Raw genomic sequence first — 20,994 nt, 5'->3', positions numbered from 1 at the left:
CAGCTAAATTATGCAAGTGAAAATTTCACTGCACTCTGTACACATGCCAAATTTGAACTTCAATCTGGTAGAATTCAAAACAGTCACTTGTTCCAACTGTTGTGGACCTTACACTATATACAGAATGCTCCAATTAAGTTGTAAAAAGACAGAAGGCCTACAATCAAAGCAACACATACAAATCACATAAATGGAGTATTTGCGGTCAAGTGTATTTAAGACTGAGGGGGAAATAGGTCATCCACTAGGGCCAGGTATTAGCGCTGGTGTCCCAATTCAACTCAGTTTCGATTCGATTTAGTACCAGTTGTATCTTGATTGAATTTGCGTGTACTGAAATATTTCCAGTGCTGACTTTCTTTTTTTATAGATTACTTAACCATGCATTGAAAACATTAATATCACTGCTTTAAAAAAAATTCACAGCACTGCCCTTATTCAAATTTCATCATAATTTAACAAACACATATTGCCATATCAGAGTCCACATATATTTGGGGAAGGGGAAGGGGTCTCCTTGTTTTAATACAATGCAAAGGCATCTATTTTATAAAACAGATACAATGTTTTGTGAACAATATCAAAAAAATAACCAAATATTGCTTCTTAAATAATACATTTTTACTCGGGAACCCATTCATGTGTTATGAATTTCCATGTAGAAACTAAACTGTTAGCCAAATTTATTCCCCAATTGGACATTTAAAACAATCTTGAATTAGTCAAAATTAAAGATACAGGAAGACTTGCGTCTTTCTATAATTCTACAAATTACACATATCTTAAGTTGCGTTAATCAGTCTCAAAGATGTGTCCTCACAGTTCCTCCTCAGATAAAAAGGAACCCTTTTAAAACAAGGATCTACAGCCGATGCTTGTTGATAGAAGCATTGGATGAATGAAACATAAAAGACAGAACCAGCCATCGTGACAGACAATGTTGCTAATATGACCTGTGCAGTACAGCTTATGGAGCTACTTCATGTTGGATGCTTTGCTGACCTGCTCACTTTGGAATTGCAGTCTGTATTTTAAATTCAAACAAATGCCCTCTTGTTCAGCTGGGTGAGGCATGTTGCAGTCTTTTTCCACCGTAGAACAGCTAGCCATGTGCTTAAAGAGAAACGTTTATTGGACTTGCCAACACACACCCTTGCGAGTAATGCCGTCATGCGATAGAACAGCACATTGGAAATAATAGAAAGGTTTTTGGAACAACAGCCAGCCATCTCAGCAACTCTGCATATAGACACTGAGGTTGCTCTCGGTGTGACTAACATTCAGAACTCATGTCTGCAACACATTCGCCATAGGTGCTCAGCCATTTTTTATGTAGTGACACGTGACTGTCACATAGGAATCTGCTATCATGCATGTCCAGCTGACCCAAGTTAGGCGCACACTCTCCGCTGACTTGAGAAACGTGGTGATGCTTTGCTTAAGATCTTCATAAAGCCAAGGTACAATAACTTAACTCATTTGCTTTCTGGTTGGTATAGCATACAGTAGTTACAAAACCCATATCATTTGTGAAAAGCCCTCGCTTTCAACAACGTTGTAGGGTCTCATACCTAAAGAAATACATAAAGAAAACTGCTATAGATTCTGTTATTTCTTGAGCATGAGGCAAATTAAATGGAAGCCTGAAGCCAAAAGCCATCTTCAGTGTAGATTGTTTAGGCTCTACTCGTTTAGATGTAGTTTTTATTATGTTTTTATGTGCCATCAGGATAAATAATTTTCCAAATTTGCTGTGTTACAAGAATATTTAACTTCTGAGTTGCACAGCTTACATATGGTTTTGCTTTTATCCAGTTCTTTACCGATGCACTATTTCAATCTGTAGCAAATCCACATATCTGGATTTAAATGTTGAAGGAGCAGATTTTAGATGAGGTGGACACACCTTTTTTGTGAGGTAGTAAAGTGTTATTTCTGTAGAAAGCATTAATAGGTGCATTAGCAACAGCAAATGGATCAGATGCCAAAGACAAAGATCAGCAAAAATGTACCTATAGTAATAGAGCAGTATAGAGATTCACAATATCAATCTTGAGACTAAGAATCGCTATTTAATTGGTTAAATGAAAAGTAACGGCTATTCAGAAAAGTCTGTATTTTTACGCAGGCCTTTTATCCACTACATTCTTTTTCTTACTATACTACCAGCAAAAGTGCAATTTTTTTCCAGAATAAATCTGATACATTAAATGCAAATACTCATACTGATCACAACTACAGAAATCCCTGCATCATAGCTTTTACAGATGCAAACACTGTTTTATTAGACAATCAGTGACGCCAATCAATCCTTAGGCAAACCCTATGAGAATGAAGGTAGTAGGTGTGCAACAGGTAAATATGACAGCCCTTGATCCTATCTTTACTGCAATGCATGGTGGTATATGGCTGTGCTAATATAAAACTGCTACCTGCATACATCATCAGACCATTTTATTTGCTTGCCGATTTTTCCAGAAATATGTTACAAATTGTGTACATTTATTCCAAGGAAAACAATACTAATACAATGGAGATATTATTGAAATAACAGGCTTCATTGTACACCAAACTTCACTGATGTGGACTTAAATAATTTCATGCTAAACAAATAAACTCTGAACATCATGTGTCAATATGTAAACTACCCAAAAAAAATCAATTACCTTTCTGACTTATGCTACAAATCAATAAATTCATAGGTAAATCATCCAAAAACTGTACTGATCACAGCTTCTTCCTCCTTATTTACAACAAACAAACACAAAAGAACACTGACAGTAAGTGAACTGACAAACATAAACAGACTGGTATATGCTTAAAGAAGTAACCACTGATGTCAACTAACTTGTCTTTAGTAGCTGAATCACGTTTTGTAAATATATGCTTATTTCAAAAAACAAAAAAGAAATTCCTTATAAAGCAGCCCTGGATCAAAATGTGAACAATATTAAACAAAAATAACTCTCTTTAACAACAAACACATGCAATGTGACAATCATTTGAACCGTTAATTATTTACAATGTTGTGCTAGTTGAGGGTAAATGCAGTTTTCTACTCTGTGTTGTTGTGTACTGGGCTGGTAACATTACTTCAAGAAAAGTCCACTGAATTAACAAGCAATTAAAAGGGCAGGCTCAGTTATGGGACACATCCAGTACACTCTTATATTATATACATCATATATATATATATATATATATATATATATTATATATATATATATATATATATAGCTTCTGTAAAAAGCCTAATTTCTCCCTGGGGACTTGTTTATCTATCGATCTATGTATGTATCAGGGATGGTTCTTTTATGCATTTGTTGTTTCATTATTCCATTGTTTATTTTTCTAATAGAACTTTGCTCAGGAAAAGAAAAATCTCAGTCATTAATTAAAGATTCAAAATGTTTCTTATAATAAACTCTTACAACGTTACAATGTTCTGGAGTTACATATACATTTAATGATTTAGTTGCAACTACCAAAACAACTCTAACACAATTAAAAGATTAAAGAGTTAACCGGTGACCATATCTTTCAGATAAAAGGGGTTCTTGATAGCAAACTAAATTTGTCAAAGAAAAGACAGTCCTTTCACAACAGAAGGAAGGCTGTCAGTTTTATTGATAACAAAAAGACTAATAGCGTACAGTGGACATTATTGTTGCTTTGCTTCAAATTTTGTGTAATCAACTGAAAGGTATTAAAACCCAGGTGTCAAATGTTGTGTAAACTAAACTGCAGTACTATTTAACACCTTTCTTTTTCTTATGGTGACTTCAAGATTTTAAATTAGATTTTTAACTTTGCAGGATAGCTGACCAATTAATGCAAAGGACTCCGTGGCTGAGTCAGTCTAGTCCTTATTAACTAGGCCTCTCATATGTGTATTCTTTCTCCTCTTTTATACATCCTATATTCAAAAGCACCCTGTAGATTGTAACAGATTACACAATTTTCAGATTATGTTTTTCTTAATTTTAAGGTTACAAAATAAAAATGAAATATGTCACACTCCACTGGTTGTAAGTAAAACAGATGTAACAGCCCAAATCAGTTTAACAAGTGTGTGGTGCTGAAAATTGCGTGTACCCTTTTTAAACAGAATGTATCCAATACACTCTGAATTTAAGCTTGTACAGTATATAATCCAGTCATTCTAACCTAAGTTAATTTTCTTAAATTTTTCTTTAATAGAGAGTTTCAGCTTTAATTTAGAATTCTTAAAGGTATCATATTCATGGCAATCAGTGGTTGAGGGCTTATGGTAAATTAACTTTAATCTTCTTCACATTAGTTTGATATATCAGAAATATCCTTGTACAGTGCTGTATATCATTATAATAACAATATGTCTGTTTTATTTAGCCTCTTATATTTAGGTGATACTGTGGTCAGTTTATAAAAATCTCTACTAAAAATTAAATTTTCCTCTAGGAAAAATAAAATTTGAAACAAGTTTAGTTAAGCAGAAAGAAAACTAAATTTAAGTGTTCTCCTCCTGGAAGTCTTCTCTAATTCTATGATAATCTCATTTGATTGTATAAATATTCTACAGATAAATACATGGTAGTTTTAAAAACACAGTATTTAATTAACAAGCTGCTAAAGAACCCCTAACTGTGCTGAACAAAACAGTATTCGAAAGCCTTTAAATCTAGAGATACATACGGCTTATTATTACCTCTTTCAGCTTTTCCATATCAGTTTTCACTTTCTCATAAAGATCACTAGCAGCTTTGAGTTTACTTGTCCACTCCTCCAAAAATCCGGGATCAACAGTTTTATCCTCTCTCTTTTGCTCAGCATTCTCACTTTTACTTGATAATGACTGGTTTGCAGGGTAAAGGACAGGTTTCAATTGTAACTCCAAGTTTAAGTTTTTGTTTCTCAGCTCTTCATTTTCATTTTGAAGAGTCTCTATTTCATCCTATAATAACAAAGAAAAACATTTTGACTTCACAAGTAGTCTTTCTTCAAAAACTATGGTTGTTTATACCTTTCATTAGCCCCACAATATGAGCAAATCCCAGAAAAAACATGCAACTTAAAAGTAGTACTTTTTGCTCGTTTTTATGTGCACACAGATCTGCAAGACAACCCAAAGTTACCATTTTAATCTCCACATCTAGTGGAGCACCTTGCACAATATCTTAACTACATGTTGAAACCAACAGAAATAACTTGTTTAAAACACAAAAGTAATGATAACTTCAAAAATCATCCTAACCCTTAATAATTTTGAGGTAAGTGCCCAAATTCACTACAAATAGGAAAAAAGAGCTAAAGATATGAAAACTGTTCTGAACCTTATTATCAAAGTCATAGTAATAAAATAAGAGTATGTAAATCTTTTACCCAGATTTTATAACTGGTAGTAAGTATCATTTTTATCAGCAAGGACTATAACCAAATTTTGCTGTATCAGCTGATTAATTGCACACATTGACTTAAAAGATTTAAATAATATCCAAAGCCATTAAGCCTCCACCACCACTCTTCACATTTGTAATAATGTACATTTTAAAAATAACTGGTGATGGTCTAAGTAATCAGCTGCTGATCTAAATCAGCCAGTTTCAACTCCAAATGACTCAATCACTGATCAGTAAATTTTATCATCTCAAAAAACGATCTGCTTTTTCTAAGTTTGCATGAAGAAGCACTGCACATTTATTATGGTAAAGAACTCTGTTACTTAAGGAATTGCACATGTCGTTTTATTTCCAGAACATCTTCCAGTAAACAGAGAGCGAGAAGACCCAATTATTGGTCTTTACATTAAAGAAAGAAAGTGGAATAATACACTGAGAATTTACCTGGGCAGTTTCCCTGTGTATAGAAAGAAACCCCAAATGTGTATATTATCCAGTGGAACGTAGAGTTGAAGAAATGGGGTTCCACTGACAAAGAGGCACATCTTACCCAGAAATCTAAAGAGACTGTTTTTAATGGCTTTAGACCTGGTATTTTTCCCTTTAATTTAACCAAACACTTCCTGTCTTAAGTGATGACAGCAAGTGAGCTTGTTTTTAATACAGAAGCTGAGATTGTCCTAATTCAAAATTTCAAAACAAAAAGAAAAAGAATTTGCCCTCTCTGCTTAGTAAGAAATATGCTTGCTAAAAACTTGACAAACTTGCTTATATTATTCATAATCTGTAGGGCATATTAGCCTTGCATTTTCTTGATATGAACATTTTATTAGAATTGTAGCTTGTAAATATGACAAGGACTATTTTCCTTTATACCACATATATTTTGGATAAATGTTTTGTGTACATGTTTTAGGGCTTAAAATGTGTGTATTTTCAAGGATTTTATTAATTTTTGTATTTATTTATGTTTAAACAATGTCTTATTTTGTTACAAAAAATGAACAGGTAGCAACTGTCTGCACTTGACTGTAAAAATTAAAAAATATAATGCCTTAAAATAGAACATAAGGCTTCTACACGGCAGGTTCTGCAAGACAGTGGAATAAATAACCAAACATGATTAAGAAAAAAATAACTTATAATGTCCTGTCTCACCAATCTCGACTCCATATACCTCACGCTTTCATTTTTTTACATCAGCCAATAAGAATAAAATTAATAAAATACAGTCTACTGAATAATTAATAACATAAAAATACTTAATATTTTGAACTGTTGCTTTATCACATACTTGCTTATGAGTAGTGGTAAATCTGACAAAGGCCAAATAATAGAACATAAGCACTTCCCTAATTAAGCAGAGTGTAAATAATTATGCTAAACATCCTTTACACCTCATGTATAATACACCAAAGAAATAAGAATATATAAATGTCAAGTACAAGTGTCTATTACCAAATATTAGTCTGTTTTGGTCCATCCAACTTGTTACAGATCTAGATGTGCTACAGATAGCTTACCATTTCCCTTGCAGGTAATGAGATCACTGCTATGGCTTGTACTACATCAGTAATAAAGCATTATTTGAAATAAAGGAAGTATTTCATCACAATTACCTCAAATTCTTTGTGAAGCAATTCAAGTCGTGTCTTTCGAAGATGCTTTCGAACAGATCGGCTATCACTTGTCTCGCATTCATTTGAAGCACCTATAAAAGCATCAAAATCAACTTATTTATTGAAAACAGACATAAAATGTCTCTATACAAGTTAAATAGTAATACATCTATATGCATCATTGACTAGACAAGAACCAGCCACTTAGGTATACTTAAAAATCCCTTTATGCCAATCAACCCAACATGTTTTTTCCCAGATTTAAAAAAACAAAATGGACAAACTCAATGCAGATACTGACTAGGCAATAATTTAAAACAATTTTCGTGAAGCAAAGAGGCAACAACCCCCTCAACCCCAGTGACTACCAAAAATGAACAAAAAGGATTTCAACATATTTGAAAAATACAGTTCTATATACTCATTTACTTTTGGTACTTCACAAAATATTAAGCCAAAGTACAAAAGGCCTAGTTTGGAAAATTACTGTTATATCACATTTTTTTTCCTCTGTTGTTTCGATTTCTAGACACTACATGATGCCAGACATTACCACCTTTTCCCTTTCTCTAGAAACGTTTTTCTTGATTGGATTTTGTTACTAAAAACAACTGTCACCAAAAAGATTTTTTTTGACCAAGATTGTGCTTGCAATATAAGAGCAAATTAACACTTCAATTTAGAGTCTTGCATCAGGAAAGGTACCCATTGGTCACCCTTAAAAACATAATTAGTGACTTTTAAGACTTCATTTTTTTCAGCTTCAGGTCCAAATGTAAACAGTGAAGATCAGAGCCAGGAAAATACATTTATAAAATAGGTTATGATCTTTTCTGTAAGAGTTGTGCTCATTCCTTACTCTTGTATTATAGCACAATACAGTTACTACTGTGTTCATGAGCAATGGAGGTTTTCAGACTTCTCATTTTTAACATTTCACATTCCCACTTTTGAGAGAAACACACAGTCCCCACTGAACTGCAATCTTGATCCTCATAAAAAGCAATTAAAGAAAAGCTATAATTTCTTTCTGAAAATTAACAGCAAACTCAAATTATTTAATGTGTATAGTGTCGTTTCAAATACAATTCAACCACAAAAATGGCATTTTTAGCTAAGTTTTTTTTTTCCTTTATGTTATTGAAGGAGTCACAAGTCAGGAACACCCATTCAGCTATACCACAACAATTCAAAAAACTTGTCCATTTAGCTATATTTATATAAAAAAAAAAAAAAGGCTGTTAAATAGAGTCTTTTTTATTCATAGTTAAACTTTAACCATCTTGTTTGGTTAAAACAGTAAAACTGAGTTTATTAAAATCGATACTCTGCTTACATTTAGGTGTTATATTTAGAAAACATTTATTACTGTTGTCCGGTTGAGTGTTCCTAGTGATAAAACTTCCTGGGTCAATTCTTAGTGCTGCTAAAAGTCTCTGGTTTACTATATTCTTTGATTCTGATGACCACTAATTTTAAACAAAAGAAATGTGGTAAAACAAGAAGTTCCTAATTTTGTCTAATTCTAACACTACAGTTCTTGGTTGCCCTAAAAGAAATTGACAAATGTATGAAAACCTTCTTGTAAATGGAAAAAAATAATAAAAACAAACAATTGCTAAGCAATCCACGGCTGCCGTCAGATTATTTGCAAGTAAATAGAAAGTTCATAAAAGCTCTGTATATGCTTTCTATAAAAACTGCTGCAGGAGGTTCAGCAACTACAACAGGAAGCAGCTATACTACATGTATTCCTTTATGCAGTGCAAGATCAGTTCACTTAATGATATTACAGTAACATAATATTTTCAACTCCACTTAATCCAACTCAGGGATCAAAAAATCAAAATCAACACGAAAATAAAAAAAAAGCAAATATTTTTCTTTTTCTCATTGTGCTATCGTAACTGGAAAAATAAAAATCAGTAAATACCAAGATTATTAAATATATTTTCATTTACACAAATAATGTAAAGCTTTTTTGCAACAATGCACTTTTCAAGTCACTTTTGTAGTCTCAACTTTCCAAATACTTTTGTAAGAAAAGAAAAAAAAAAGTTTTCAAGATGACTCATACACATGATCAGACTTTGTTACAGCTTATGCCTATATAACTAATTAAAATTAGCACACTAACTAGACTTTCCTTAAAAGTAGCAACTGCTTGTAACTAGAAACTGCATCCCATTCACTCTTGCACCTGACAAGTAGGTGTTATATGTTGTATTTTAGCTGCTTTATTAAAGAATATTACTTTGGCTTTAAAATCCAGAACAAGCATTTAGGGTTTTCCTATTCATTTTCAACAATGAAGTGTGATATTTTAGCTGTATTTATTAACTCTGTGACTGTGCAATTATATGCCATCAATTGAAATGTTTTATGTTGTTGGAAAGATCTGCCCAGTGCTTCAAAACTATGACAGCTAACCGACAAGAATGTCTGGCAAATATAGACATTCTGAAACACTAAGTAAAAATATTTATATAAGAAAAAACTCATTGAACAGTGTATTTAGTAATTTCTGTATACTAGACATGGATATATGTGAAGTTTCCTGGGGATTATATTCTGTTTTTCTCCCACACCCCAAAGATATGCAAGATAGATTACACAACAACTCTAAATTAGCTCCATAAGAATAAGTATAGTATGCAAGCTTGGGACCCCATCCAAGACAGTGTCCTATTTTGCATCCAGGGGAGCCAAGATAAGCATCTCCTTCTCAAAACCATGAACTGGACAAGCCAGGTAGAAAACTGACGAATGGAAAAAGACAACCATGTTCATTACTATCTGAATATCAATGCGAAGCCTCCATACTTTTATTTAAGCTTTGTATGGCGTGGTATTAAAAAGTGATTAATCGCGCTATTACTTCAACTCCCTCATTCATATGCGTGATACCACAATTTAAAACAACTACATAACAGTAACGCAGACCTTACAAAGAAGCTACTTGTCTCTTAGGCGGTAGTGTCAGGACAACAATCTCTACCACAGAGTTCCCTTCTTGAGGCATACAGAGGCTGTGGCACAAAGGGGAAGCGTGGGACTGGCTCGTGCCATTGTTTGACCCAGCTCCAGGTGCAGCTAGAACATCTGCTTTGGTTACTATTTGTCTATGCAGAAACTTTTATCAATAAGAAACAAATGCCTTGTAAATAGCAATAAATCTTTATTATTATTATTATTTGATAGTGTGCCCTATGTTCTCTGATGAAGGGATGGGAAGGGCTGCTTTAAGGCTTGTTTTGGGATCTAGCTGGGTACATGGCTAACTTGCATGTTATGCTTCCAGCCACAGGGATCAGTGTTATACATTTGGTGGCAATACTGGCAATATTCTCATTATGGTCAGTCAATGTACTCATTAAATGAAAATACTGTAGTCTTTATTTATTTATTTATTTATTTTTAAACTGATAGAAATTAGGGGGGGGTTGGAGTGAAACAACCGGGAGTGGAAGAGCAAGGTTTCCCCTTAGTAAAATAAGTGTGGTTAGAGACAGAAAAAATATTAGACAGTACTGTTGCGTGCAATGGGATTTTCTTTCCTCTCCTGTGTGCTTGCAACCCAGTGATGGGCATGTCAGCAGTTTACTATCTTACAGTAAGCACGTATGAAATTTCTACTCATGAATTTCCAGGAAAATATCTCGCCAAACTAGATCACTGGCTAACACAGTACATTTGCTACAAAAAACACTTTAGAGAATTTCACTGATCAACACCAGTAGTCACAAACTGTAATTTCAGCAAATAATTAAATCCTGTAAGAGATCATTTAAATATTTTGCTTTACTAAAAAGAAAATTTAACAAAAGTAATTTTCAAAAACAGTGTCATTCAGAATCTGTCCATGGGGAGAAGAAGATAGTACAAAACAAAACACAAAATAAAGTCTGACTGACAAAGTTAAATTATAGGTCATTCAAAAAAAATTCCTGTAATTATTGTCTGAGATTTTGAAAATTGTATATTGATCTTAATGTACAGCTTATTAAAGGTGTCCAGAATAACAGACAATCTGTGGGCAGACCGCAGTTTGTAAGACTCAACAACTGAGTTTCTGATACAGACGTAAATAAAACTAGAGCACCAACAGAAAAAATTCCCATCTCCTTTTCTCTTCATTCTGTACACCAGATCATGTCACTTGCAACAATTTTCAGATGATTCTGCACAAAAGGTGTGCAATGTTAATGGCAGTGAGAGAAATTTTAGAAGACAGGTGGAGAACAATGCTTTTTGGTGCAGAAAGTACGGCCTGCAACTTAACAGCACCAAAAAAAAAAAAAAAAAAAAAAAAAAAAAAAAGGAACTAGTTATTGACTTTGATTGTTCCAAAGAGCCTCTAACATCCGATCACTAAACAGGGGGTAGATGTAGAGGCAGTGCACTCCTACAAGTACTTGGGGGTCCACATCAATAGCATTTTGGACTGGTCTTGTAACCCAGAAAAACTATACAAGAATGGGAATAAGAAAGCTGAAAAAACCTTTTTGAAAAATTCATTTCCAAGTAAACGTACATATTTTCTTTATAAAGATGATAATATTAAGTGATGCAGAGAAAAATTATTTTTACAGCCTTGCTTGCTTTCATTATAATCAATAGCAACAGTATGTTTTTATTTCACTGTAGATATGTCTGAGCAACTTTTTATGAATGTAGTATTAAATAAAAGATGAAAATAGAAAAAGCAAAAGAACTAGCAATCACTAGTAAAGACTTCATGAACTTAAAAAAAAAAAAAAAAAACCATACAACTGACCTATTATTTCTCTGCAAGGGTTTTCTGAGGTGATGGGTATCCTGCAGGTAGGACACTGGCTATTTCTCTTCAGCCACTCTTCAATACAAGTAGAGCAAAACACATGATTATTGGAGCAGATAACTGGGCGACGCACCTTTGGGAGAAAAAAAAAATGGACTTCAAAGAATGTCACTCTTTAATGTACAGGGTGATTCAAAAAAGATTCATCCGAATTCAAAGTGCCACATTTTTACAACCGTGAGGTGCCTAGGAACCAATCACATACCAATTGAAAGAGGGGGTCATAGAGTTTCTGACTGTCACTGGAAGATGGCTCCCTTCTGTCTGCGCATTTTTCAACAATGAGCTTCCTCATCGTTGGATTGGCCGTAAAGGAGCCCATGATTTGGTACTCCACTTCTGGCCCCCAAGATCACCAGATCTCACGCTGTGCAAGTTTTTTTGTGACAGTACAATGTTTATGTGCCACCACTCCCAACAATGATGGATGATCTCCGAAATCGCATTGAAAGAGCCGACAGTACAGTAACACCCAACATGCTCAATTGAGTATGGGATGAATTTGACTATCGCATTGATGTTGTCCGTACAGCTGGAAGAGATCATACTGAGCTCTTGTAAAATTACATAAAAAACTTTATGCTCACCTAAACCATTTACAATTTACTACATTGTTCTGCAATGATTTGCAAGAGAAATAAATCATTTTGAAATTGGATGAATTTTTTTGAATCACCCTGTATATGAAAAGATGGCTAAAATCCCTAAGAATTATTCTTTACTGTATGTACAAAACAAAAAGACAATCAGTCACAAAAACACTGCAATAAAATTCACAAAGAATTAAAAAGGCTCCCCAAAAGCTTTAAAATTTTATAAAAATAGATGAAAATAAATACATATTGTATAGTACAATAAATAAAAACAAAAACAAAAGTGCTGCAATATCCATATTCTTACAATATTATCCTGGGAATTAGATTTGAATATTTATTCTAAACAGCTTGCATGCTTTGTACTAAATATTATCTATAGTATGCACTTGCATAAAAACATATACATTTTAAATATAGCATGAAAACGAAATATAATTTGTAAGAAACTAGTTAGACAACAGGTTTTCACCACTAAACACCAGCTTATCAAACACTTCTGGGTTTAGTCTCGGACTATGGCAGGACACAGTGTCCAATTTTATCAAGACATACCATCTTGTATTACTTTCTCACCATTCATTTCCTGGATGCCTCACAGTTGCACAAAGTGAATTAGCTTGCAAGTATGGGTTCTGTGGCTAGCTAGTTATCTAGCAAAATGTGTACAACATATTAGCTCTCCAAATGTTTGACTCTGAGCTAGCCAAGACAAGGTTTTCACAGTGCTTACATGATAATGAATGCTGTCAGGTACCTCTAAATGTATTACCATGTGGACTGCTGTAGAAGCGTTCATTACCGTGGCATCTAACTTAATTCTATTTGGTGCTGTATGTACATATAGTGTTGCAGAAGGGAGTGGTTAGTTAAGAAATATGAGCAGAACTGAAATAATTAGCATTTTTAAAAATATATATTTTCTTTGAGAAAGAACAAAGTAATTTACAATGCAGCAGATTTTTAGAATGTTGTTTCATACTAGTGTGTAACCATGAAAGCATTGATCTGAGATGGAGAATGTAGCCCAAACCAATACTCAAGTAATAGTACTCAATCAAAAGTTTACTTGATTAAAATATAAAATGTCAGGTCAAAAAACTACTCAGAACACTTTGATGCTGCTTTTACGTTTTGAAAACATAACCTTTTGCATTTCAGATTAAATTAACTCTGAAGTGCCGTCTTTAACATACAGACACTCCCAAATCTAAACTTAAATGATTGCTACCTGTTGCACTCTCATCTACACACTAAGAAATGTTTTTTTATCTATCAGTCCACCTGATTCAAAGCTAGATAACACAACTTCTATAAATAATAGTAATGATTGATTATTTTAGAACATCTAAATCAGATGACATTAACTAGAAAACCTTACATATTCAGATTCTAGAACAACTAGCATGGTTTTCTAGCACAGCTAGCGAGTTACATATGTTCCATGGTTAACACTAACACTTAACTGCTTAGAAAACAAACAGTTTGATATAAATTATCTACCAAATTAGTTTACAAGCTAGCTATACAAATGAAAGAAAAAAAACCACACTGGCTTGTGCTTTTTAAAAATTGTAGAAGTTCATGAATGCTGAAATTTCTGCCTCTGGTGTACAAAGAGGAGAATTTTTTTTTTTTTAATTTTCAGTATAGACACGAATGACTGAATTTGAGGCAAGGGCTACTTAAGTTACTGTTCACTCAAGCTACCTGACAAATTCTCTATGGTTCTAATTATTTTAACTACTAACTAGGAGCAACAGAGTAAAGGCAACATGTTACTCTCAAACACTAGCAATGGTTCGTTTTATTGGAAGAATTTCTTCTTCCTGACTGACTACAGATAGATAGATTGATAGATACTACTGTCACATACTATATCTTAAGTGCATCATCTTCATGTGTGTCTTAAAGTCTAACATCTTTTATAATGGGAAACAACTTAACAGAAAATGTTCATTGAATACATCAGATACAGTAGCTTTACTTAATTTTATGTACAATTTCTGAAAACACTAATTCCAATAATGACACTAGAGACTGACACCATAGCATTGGGTGAGGAACTGCCTTCGTCAGGGTCCATCAATCCAGATACATGGCCATATAGACAAATACGGTTGCCAATCAATCTAAAATATTCATTTTAAAACATTTATAGTATTTTGTTCCCCCATAATAAACTTGGAAAAACATACAACAGGAAAAAAATACAACACTATGTTTCACACTCAACGATCATACAAGAGACAGAAAACAACCAGCTACTTTCAACTTAACAAAAATTTCACAGTAAACACAAAAGCATGTTACACTCCTGTTAGGAAGTATTTATAATAATACAACATTAAATCTATTTTATTTTGAAACAAGTTTAAGTTTTGATGTTAGAAGACATCCTTGGTTTCCTTTTGTTATTCAACAGATGTATATTTTTTTTAAAATCTGCTTAGGCACTGAACCAAGTTTATTTTAATAAATTAATAAACTAAATGTATTAATAAATGGATGTATTAATAAATCAACAAACACATTATTTTAATATTACAACAGGTCTCATTATATCTTAACCTAACAAGGCACAAACTCTTACAGTAATAATTATACTTTTCCTCGTATACTGTACTGCAAATTAGGGTTGACTTTTCATTTAAGAAATGCTTAGTTTTTAATATAATCAATGCCAAACAGAGTATATAAAAACAGAAACTTGCCTATATTACCTGCAATTTCTCTTATCACCTTTTATCTTTATTGTACTCTAATCAGGGCTTTTGTATTCTAAAATGCGACACTGTAAGAACATGGGAACTTTTCTGTGATAGACTAAAAGCAGCATGGCCTAGTGGCTAAAGGCACTTCAATGGAAAACAAAAGACTGTCAGCTGAGTTTCCGCTTCTAACTCACTGCTGCAAGCACAGGCAAATCAGTTCGCTTTTGTTGTATGCTCAACTTGGAAAAGGAATTGGTGAAAGTTGTAGCATTTCAGCTCTGCATTTGCAAAGCGCAAGGGACAAAGGAGCGGTGTAAAATATAAACAAAAAAAATACGCAAAGCTTCATTTCACGTTAAAAAACAAAGTTTATAGACAAAGTGTGACTTTACCCGTGGAGAAAACTTTCTCTTTTTACTTATGCGTCGTTTTATTTTCGCGTGGAGTTTTGCAGATGCATGCTGACCTCTACAAAATACTTCTCGTTGTAATGCAAGATTGTGGTACTGTTAGCTGTGATGTGAGCCACCTTACTGCTTTTTTTTAAATGAGGCCATCTTTTCTATTTACCAATATTGCACTAACATGTAAAAAGCTGAATGAATACTCATTTCAGACAGTGTAATTTTGAAATCCAAGACATAATACAGTTAATAAGATCAATGTGACTGACCACCCCTCCACCTCTTGCCTTCTAAGAAATACACGTGAAGTAGCCCGTCCACGCTGAACGAACACGATATGTTTAAATGTGTTTGGTAAAAGGCCCGTCTACATTGAACACAATATGACACGTTAAATATATTAATAACACAGGTAATGCATTTAAATGAAGGCAAGCAAGCTCAATTCTTTCCACATTTCTTACACCAATGAGCTACTGATCCGCAACCAAACTCACTTAAGCAATCGTACAGGATGCAATAATAAGGCATGCATTCAGTACATCTTTCTCCTACCTTTCCAAGGCAAACCAAACACGATATAGGCAACGTTAGGGAGAGAGTCACGTTTTGGATGCTCTGAGCCATCATTGCATTAAATTCCCGCCGTTGTCACAAGCACACAGAATTCCTTCTGCGTCGGACAAACTCCGCCCAAACTCTGAGAACGAAATGCTCCAGCCATTACGGAAAGTTCCGAAGTACAAACTGTACGAGAGAACGCTCGACACTTGTTTCAATTGACAAATCGCGATACGTTTCAGCATCAGAACCAATGTCACGCGCCTTTGAAGAGCCTTCAATAAAAATAAGCTATATTTATTTATGACCTCATAATTTTTTATATACTAATTTCGATGTTTCAGAATCACTACTGTTAAAATGAACAACGAAACTATTATTAAAAATACTAAAAAATTCCAAATTATTTTCAAACTTTAGGGTTACTTGCCTAACTAAACCGAGACCACGACTCCTTCCACATGAATTTCTTTAAACTGAAGAATAACGTTTAGCCTGTATAACGCTTAAATATGCGCTCTGAAATGGCGGCTACGTATGATCTTGTCTACTGTATAGATTTAAAAAGTTTGATGACAGGAATTGGGTGACTGTACTGTATATGCCATATCCTTAAGTCTTTTATTGTTGTGGGAAGTACAGTATACAGTGCATCCAGAAAGTATTCACAGCGCATCACTTTTTCCACCTTTTGTTATGTTACAGCCTTATTCCAAAATGGATTAAATTCATTTTTTTCCTCAGAATTCTGCACACAACACCCCATAATGACAACGTGAAAAAAGTTTACTTGAGGTTTTTGCAAATTTATTAAAAATAAAAAAACTGAGAAATCAAATGTACATAAGTATTCACAGCCTTTGCTCAATACTTTGTCGATGCACCTTTGGCAGCAATTACAGCCTCAAGTCTTTTTGAATATGATGCCACAAGCTTGACACACCTATCCTTGGCCAGTTTCGCCCATTCCTCTTTGCAGCACCTCTCAAGCTCCATCAGGTTGGATGGGAAGCGTCGGTGCACAGCCATTTTAAGATCTCTCCATAGATGTTCAATCGGATTCAAGTCTGGGCTCTGGCTGGGCCACTCAAGGACATTCACAGAGTTGTCCTGAAGCCACTCCTTTGATATCTTGGCTGTGTGCTTAGGGTCGTTGTCCTGCTGAAAGATGAACTGTCGCCCCAGTCTGAGGTCAAGAGCACTCTGGAGCAGGTTTTCATCCAGGATGTCTCTGTACATTGCTGCAGTCATCTTTCCCTTTATCCTGACTAGTCTCCCACTTCCTGCCACTGAAAAACATCCCCACAGCATGATGCTGCCACCAACATGCTTCACTGTAGGGATGGTGCCAGGTTTCCTCCAAACATGGTGCCTGGCATTCACACCAAAGAGTTCAATCTTTGTCTCATCAGACCAGAGAATTTTCTTTCTCATGGTCTGAGAGTCCTTCAGGTGTCTTTTGGCAAACTCCAGGCGGGCTGCCATTTGCCTTTTACTAAGGAGTGGCTTCCGTCTGGCCACTCTACCATACAGGCCTGATTGGTGGATTGCTGCAGAGATGGTTGTCCTTCTGGAAGGTTCTCCTCTCTCCACAGAGGACCTCTGGGTTCTTGGTCACCTCCCTGACTAAGGCCCTTCTCCCCCGATCGCTCAGTTTAGATGGCCGGCCAGCTCTAGGAAGAGTCCTGGTGGTTTGAACTTCTTCCACTTAACGGATGATGGAGACCACTGTGCTCATTGGGACCTTCAAAGAAGCAGAAATTTTTCTGTAACCTTCCCCAGATATGTACCTCAAGACAATCCTGTCTCGGATGTCTACAGACAATTCCTTTGACTTTATGCTTGGTTTGTGTTCTGACATGAACTGTCAACTGTGGGACCTTATATAGACAGGTGTGTGCCTTTCCAAATCATGTCCAGTCAACTGAATTTACCACAGGTGGACTCCAATTAAGCTGCAGAAACATCTCAAGGATGATCAGGAGAAACAGGATGCACCTGAGCTCAGTTTCGAGCTTCACGACAAAGGCTGTGAATACTTATGTACATGTGTTTTCTCAATTTTTTAATCTATACTAATAAAAGGCAAAGCCCTCACTGACTCACTCCCTGACTGACTGACTGACTGACTGACTGACTGACTGACTGACTGACTCACTCATTACTAATTGTCCAATTTCCCGTGTAGGTGGAAGGCTGAAATTTGGCAGGCTCATTCCTTACAGCTTACTTACAAAAGTTAGGCAGGTTTCATTTCGAAATTCTACGCGTAATGGTCATAACTGGAACCTCTTTTTTGTCCATATACTGTAATGGAAGAGGCAGAGTCACGTGAACTGAAAACAAGGAAGAGATTTACAGCACGACTCAAACACGGGAACGAAGGTAAATGACGTTAATTGTTGAGTGTCTTTTAATACTATGTAAGCATACATATTAACACATGTGCAATTAAATGTGTGCATTTACGGGGTGATTTCTCAGGCTTAAAAGCTCGCCTTTTATTAAAAAGGTAAATGCAAACTGTTTTCATTCTGAAGGGCACAAACCACGCTAGATTTCAGCCGTTAAACGCAAAAATGTCGGTATACCAGATAAATAAGCGCAACATATTATCAGTTGTATTGTATGCTTACAATACATATAGAAATGTGTTAATCGTTAACTAATAGTATGGGATGGAGTTTTTCGACTCGCGCCTTGATTTAAATGATTGCATGTCTTGGTGGGTTTGTGTAGCTTATTGTCAATATCTTTACACCTGTTTTTAAGACTTATTGACTGAAACGGGCTTTCACGAAAAAAGTTAGGGCTTTGCTACAGGATACACCCTCCACAAGTTAACGAAGTAAAAATAAAGGTATATATTTCTGTTTTATTTAAACCTTTTAAGTTCGTATGCATAGCCCCATTTGGCTGTTTTAGTTTTTTTTTTCTTTCTTCAGTAATATTTAATCTCCTTAAAGAAAAACAACATATGCATTTTACTTTTTTTGTATCTACACAATGTTGAAAAATTAATAAGAAAGCTACATATTTTGTCAGCTGCTGCTTTAATTTTCAATGAAATGAAAAAAGCTCTCCAAGAGAAAACCTCAATGAAGAAGAAACAGTTTGCACTATCTAAAAAGGAGAAACCCTCATTTATAAAGGTTTGCTGCAGATGACTTAACTGAAAATAAATGAATAGTTCCTATGTGTATAATACATATTTATCTATTTGACTTATGCCTTTATTCCAGCAACATGCAACATCTGAGGTACAATTTGTTACATTACTTTTGTTTTTTGCAGCACAGGCAGGTGAAGTGACTTCCTCAGGGTCACACAGTGGTGTCAGTACCAGGATTTGAACTGACAAGCTCCGGGTTTGCTGAAATATTACTGAAGAAAGAAAAAAAACGAAAACGGGCAAATGGAGCTATGCATACAAATGTCCATCCATCCATTATCCAACCCGCTATATCCTAAATACAGGAGCCAATCCCTGCCAGCACAGGGCACAAGGCAGGAAACAAACCCCGGGCAAGGTGCCAGCCCACCGCAGGGCGCACACACCCACACACACCCACACACCACAGACAATTTAGAATCGCCAATGCACCTAACCTGCATGTCTTTGGACTGTGGGAGGAAACCGGAGTACCTGGAGGAAACCCAGAAAGACACGGGGAGAACATTCAAACTCCACGCAGGGAAGCGAACCCGGGTATCCTAACTGGCACCTTTCACTGTGCCACCATACTGCCCGCATACAAACTTAAAAGGTTTAAATAAAACAGAAATATATACCTTTATTTTTACTTCCTTAACTTGTGGAGGGTGTATCCTGTAGCAAAGCCCTAACTTTTTTCATGAAAGCCCCTTTCAGTCAATAAGCCTTAAAAACAGGTGTAAAGCTAAACTTGCAGCACCGCTATTCAATTACACTTGCCTAACGCCTCTCCTAAGGGGAGATACTGTGGTATCTGGGCATATGTCAAAGCACCAAACACAGGCCCGATTAGAAAGCGGGAAGCTGTGATTTGTCGTCTCCCTCCCATGTAACAATCACAGCCCATGTTACAACGCACTATGTATGTATGTGTATATGTATATATGTGTATGTGTGTGTGTATGTATGTGTGTATATGTATGTGTATATATATGTTGATATGTGTGTGTATGTATATATATATATATATATATATATATATATATATATATATATATATATATATATATGTGTGTGGATGTGTATATGTATATATATATGTATATATGTATATATATGTATATGTAGATATGTGTATATGTAGATATGTATATATATGTATATATGTATATGTATATATATGTTTACATAACCTCTTTAATACACTACTTCTCCGCTGCGAAGCGCGGGTATTTTGCTAGTTTTTAATAAATTTGCAAAAACCTCAAGTAAACTTTTTTCATGTTGTCATTATGGGGTGTTTTGTTTAGAATTCTGAGGAAAAAAAATGAATTTAATCCATTTTGGAATAAGGCTGTAACATAACAAAATGTGCAAAAAGTGATGTGCTGTGAATACTTTCCGGATGCACTGTATGTGTGAGCTGTGTAAAATGGAGAAGGGTGCAGCATCTATCTTAGATTGGAAGTCATTAAGTTATGAGTATGTTCCCAGAGACTTCTAAAATTCTGTTGTTATCTCATGAAGCAGTTTACATCATGAATAGGTTTCAAAATATTGTATGTAACCCAGACCAGAAAGCATTGCATTGACAAGGTAGACGATTAAATCCAGTATTTGTAAAGGTAATAAATAAATATGTAACATCAATTTATTGTGGAAATACATCCATCTACCCATCCATCCATTTTTCTAACCTGCTTTATCCTGAGCAGGGTCACAGGGAAGCAG

General features: G+C 34.9%; 1 protein-coding gene across 1 annotated transcript in view; it reads right to left on the bottom strand.

Moving 5' to 3' along the window:
- Positions 1–16,308, bottom strand: part of obi1 (ORC ubiquitin ligase 1) — a 30,186-nt gene extending 13,878 nt beyond the window's left edge. The window contains exons 1-4 of the mRNA XM_028799579.2: positions 16,104–16,308; positions 11,775–11,910; positions 6,998–7,089; positions 4,688–4,933 (exon numbers count right to left, since the gene is read on the bottom strand). Coding sequence (XP_028655412.2) covers positions 4,688–4,933; positions 6,998–7,089; positions 11,775–11,910; positions 16,104–16,178 — 549 coding nt within the window. The 5' untranslated portion in view covers positions 16,179–16,308. The remainder of the gene's footprint in view (positions 1–4,687; positions 4,934–6,997; positions 7,090–11,774; positions 11,911–16,103) is intronic.
- Positions 16,309–20,994: the final 4,686 nt, after the last annotated feature.

The sequence above is a fragment of the Erpetoichthys calabaricus genome, chromosome 4 (assembly GCF_900747795.2).
Source record: "Erpetoichthys calabaricus chromosome 4, fErpCal1.3, whole genome shotgun sequence".
NCBI lineage: Eukaryota > Metazoa > Chordata > Cladistia > Polypteriformes > Polypteridae > Erpetoichthys > Erpetoichthys calabaricus.
The sequence above is the reverse complement of the archived record's forward strand: the minus strand, read 5'-3'. Positions and strand labels throughout refer to the sequence as shown.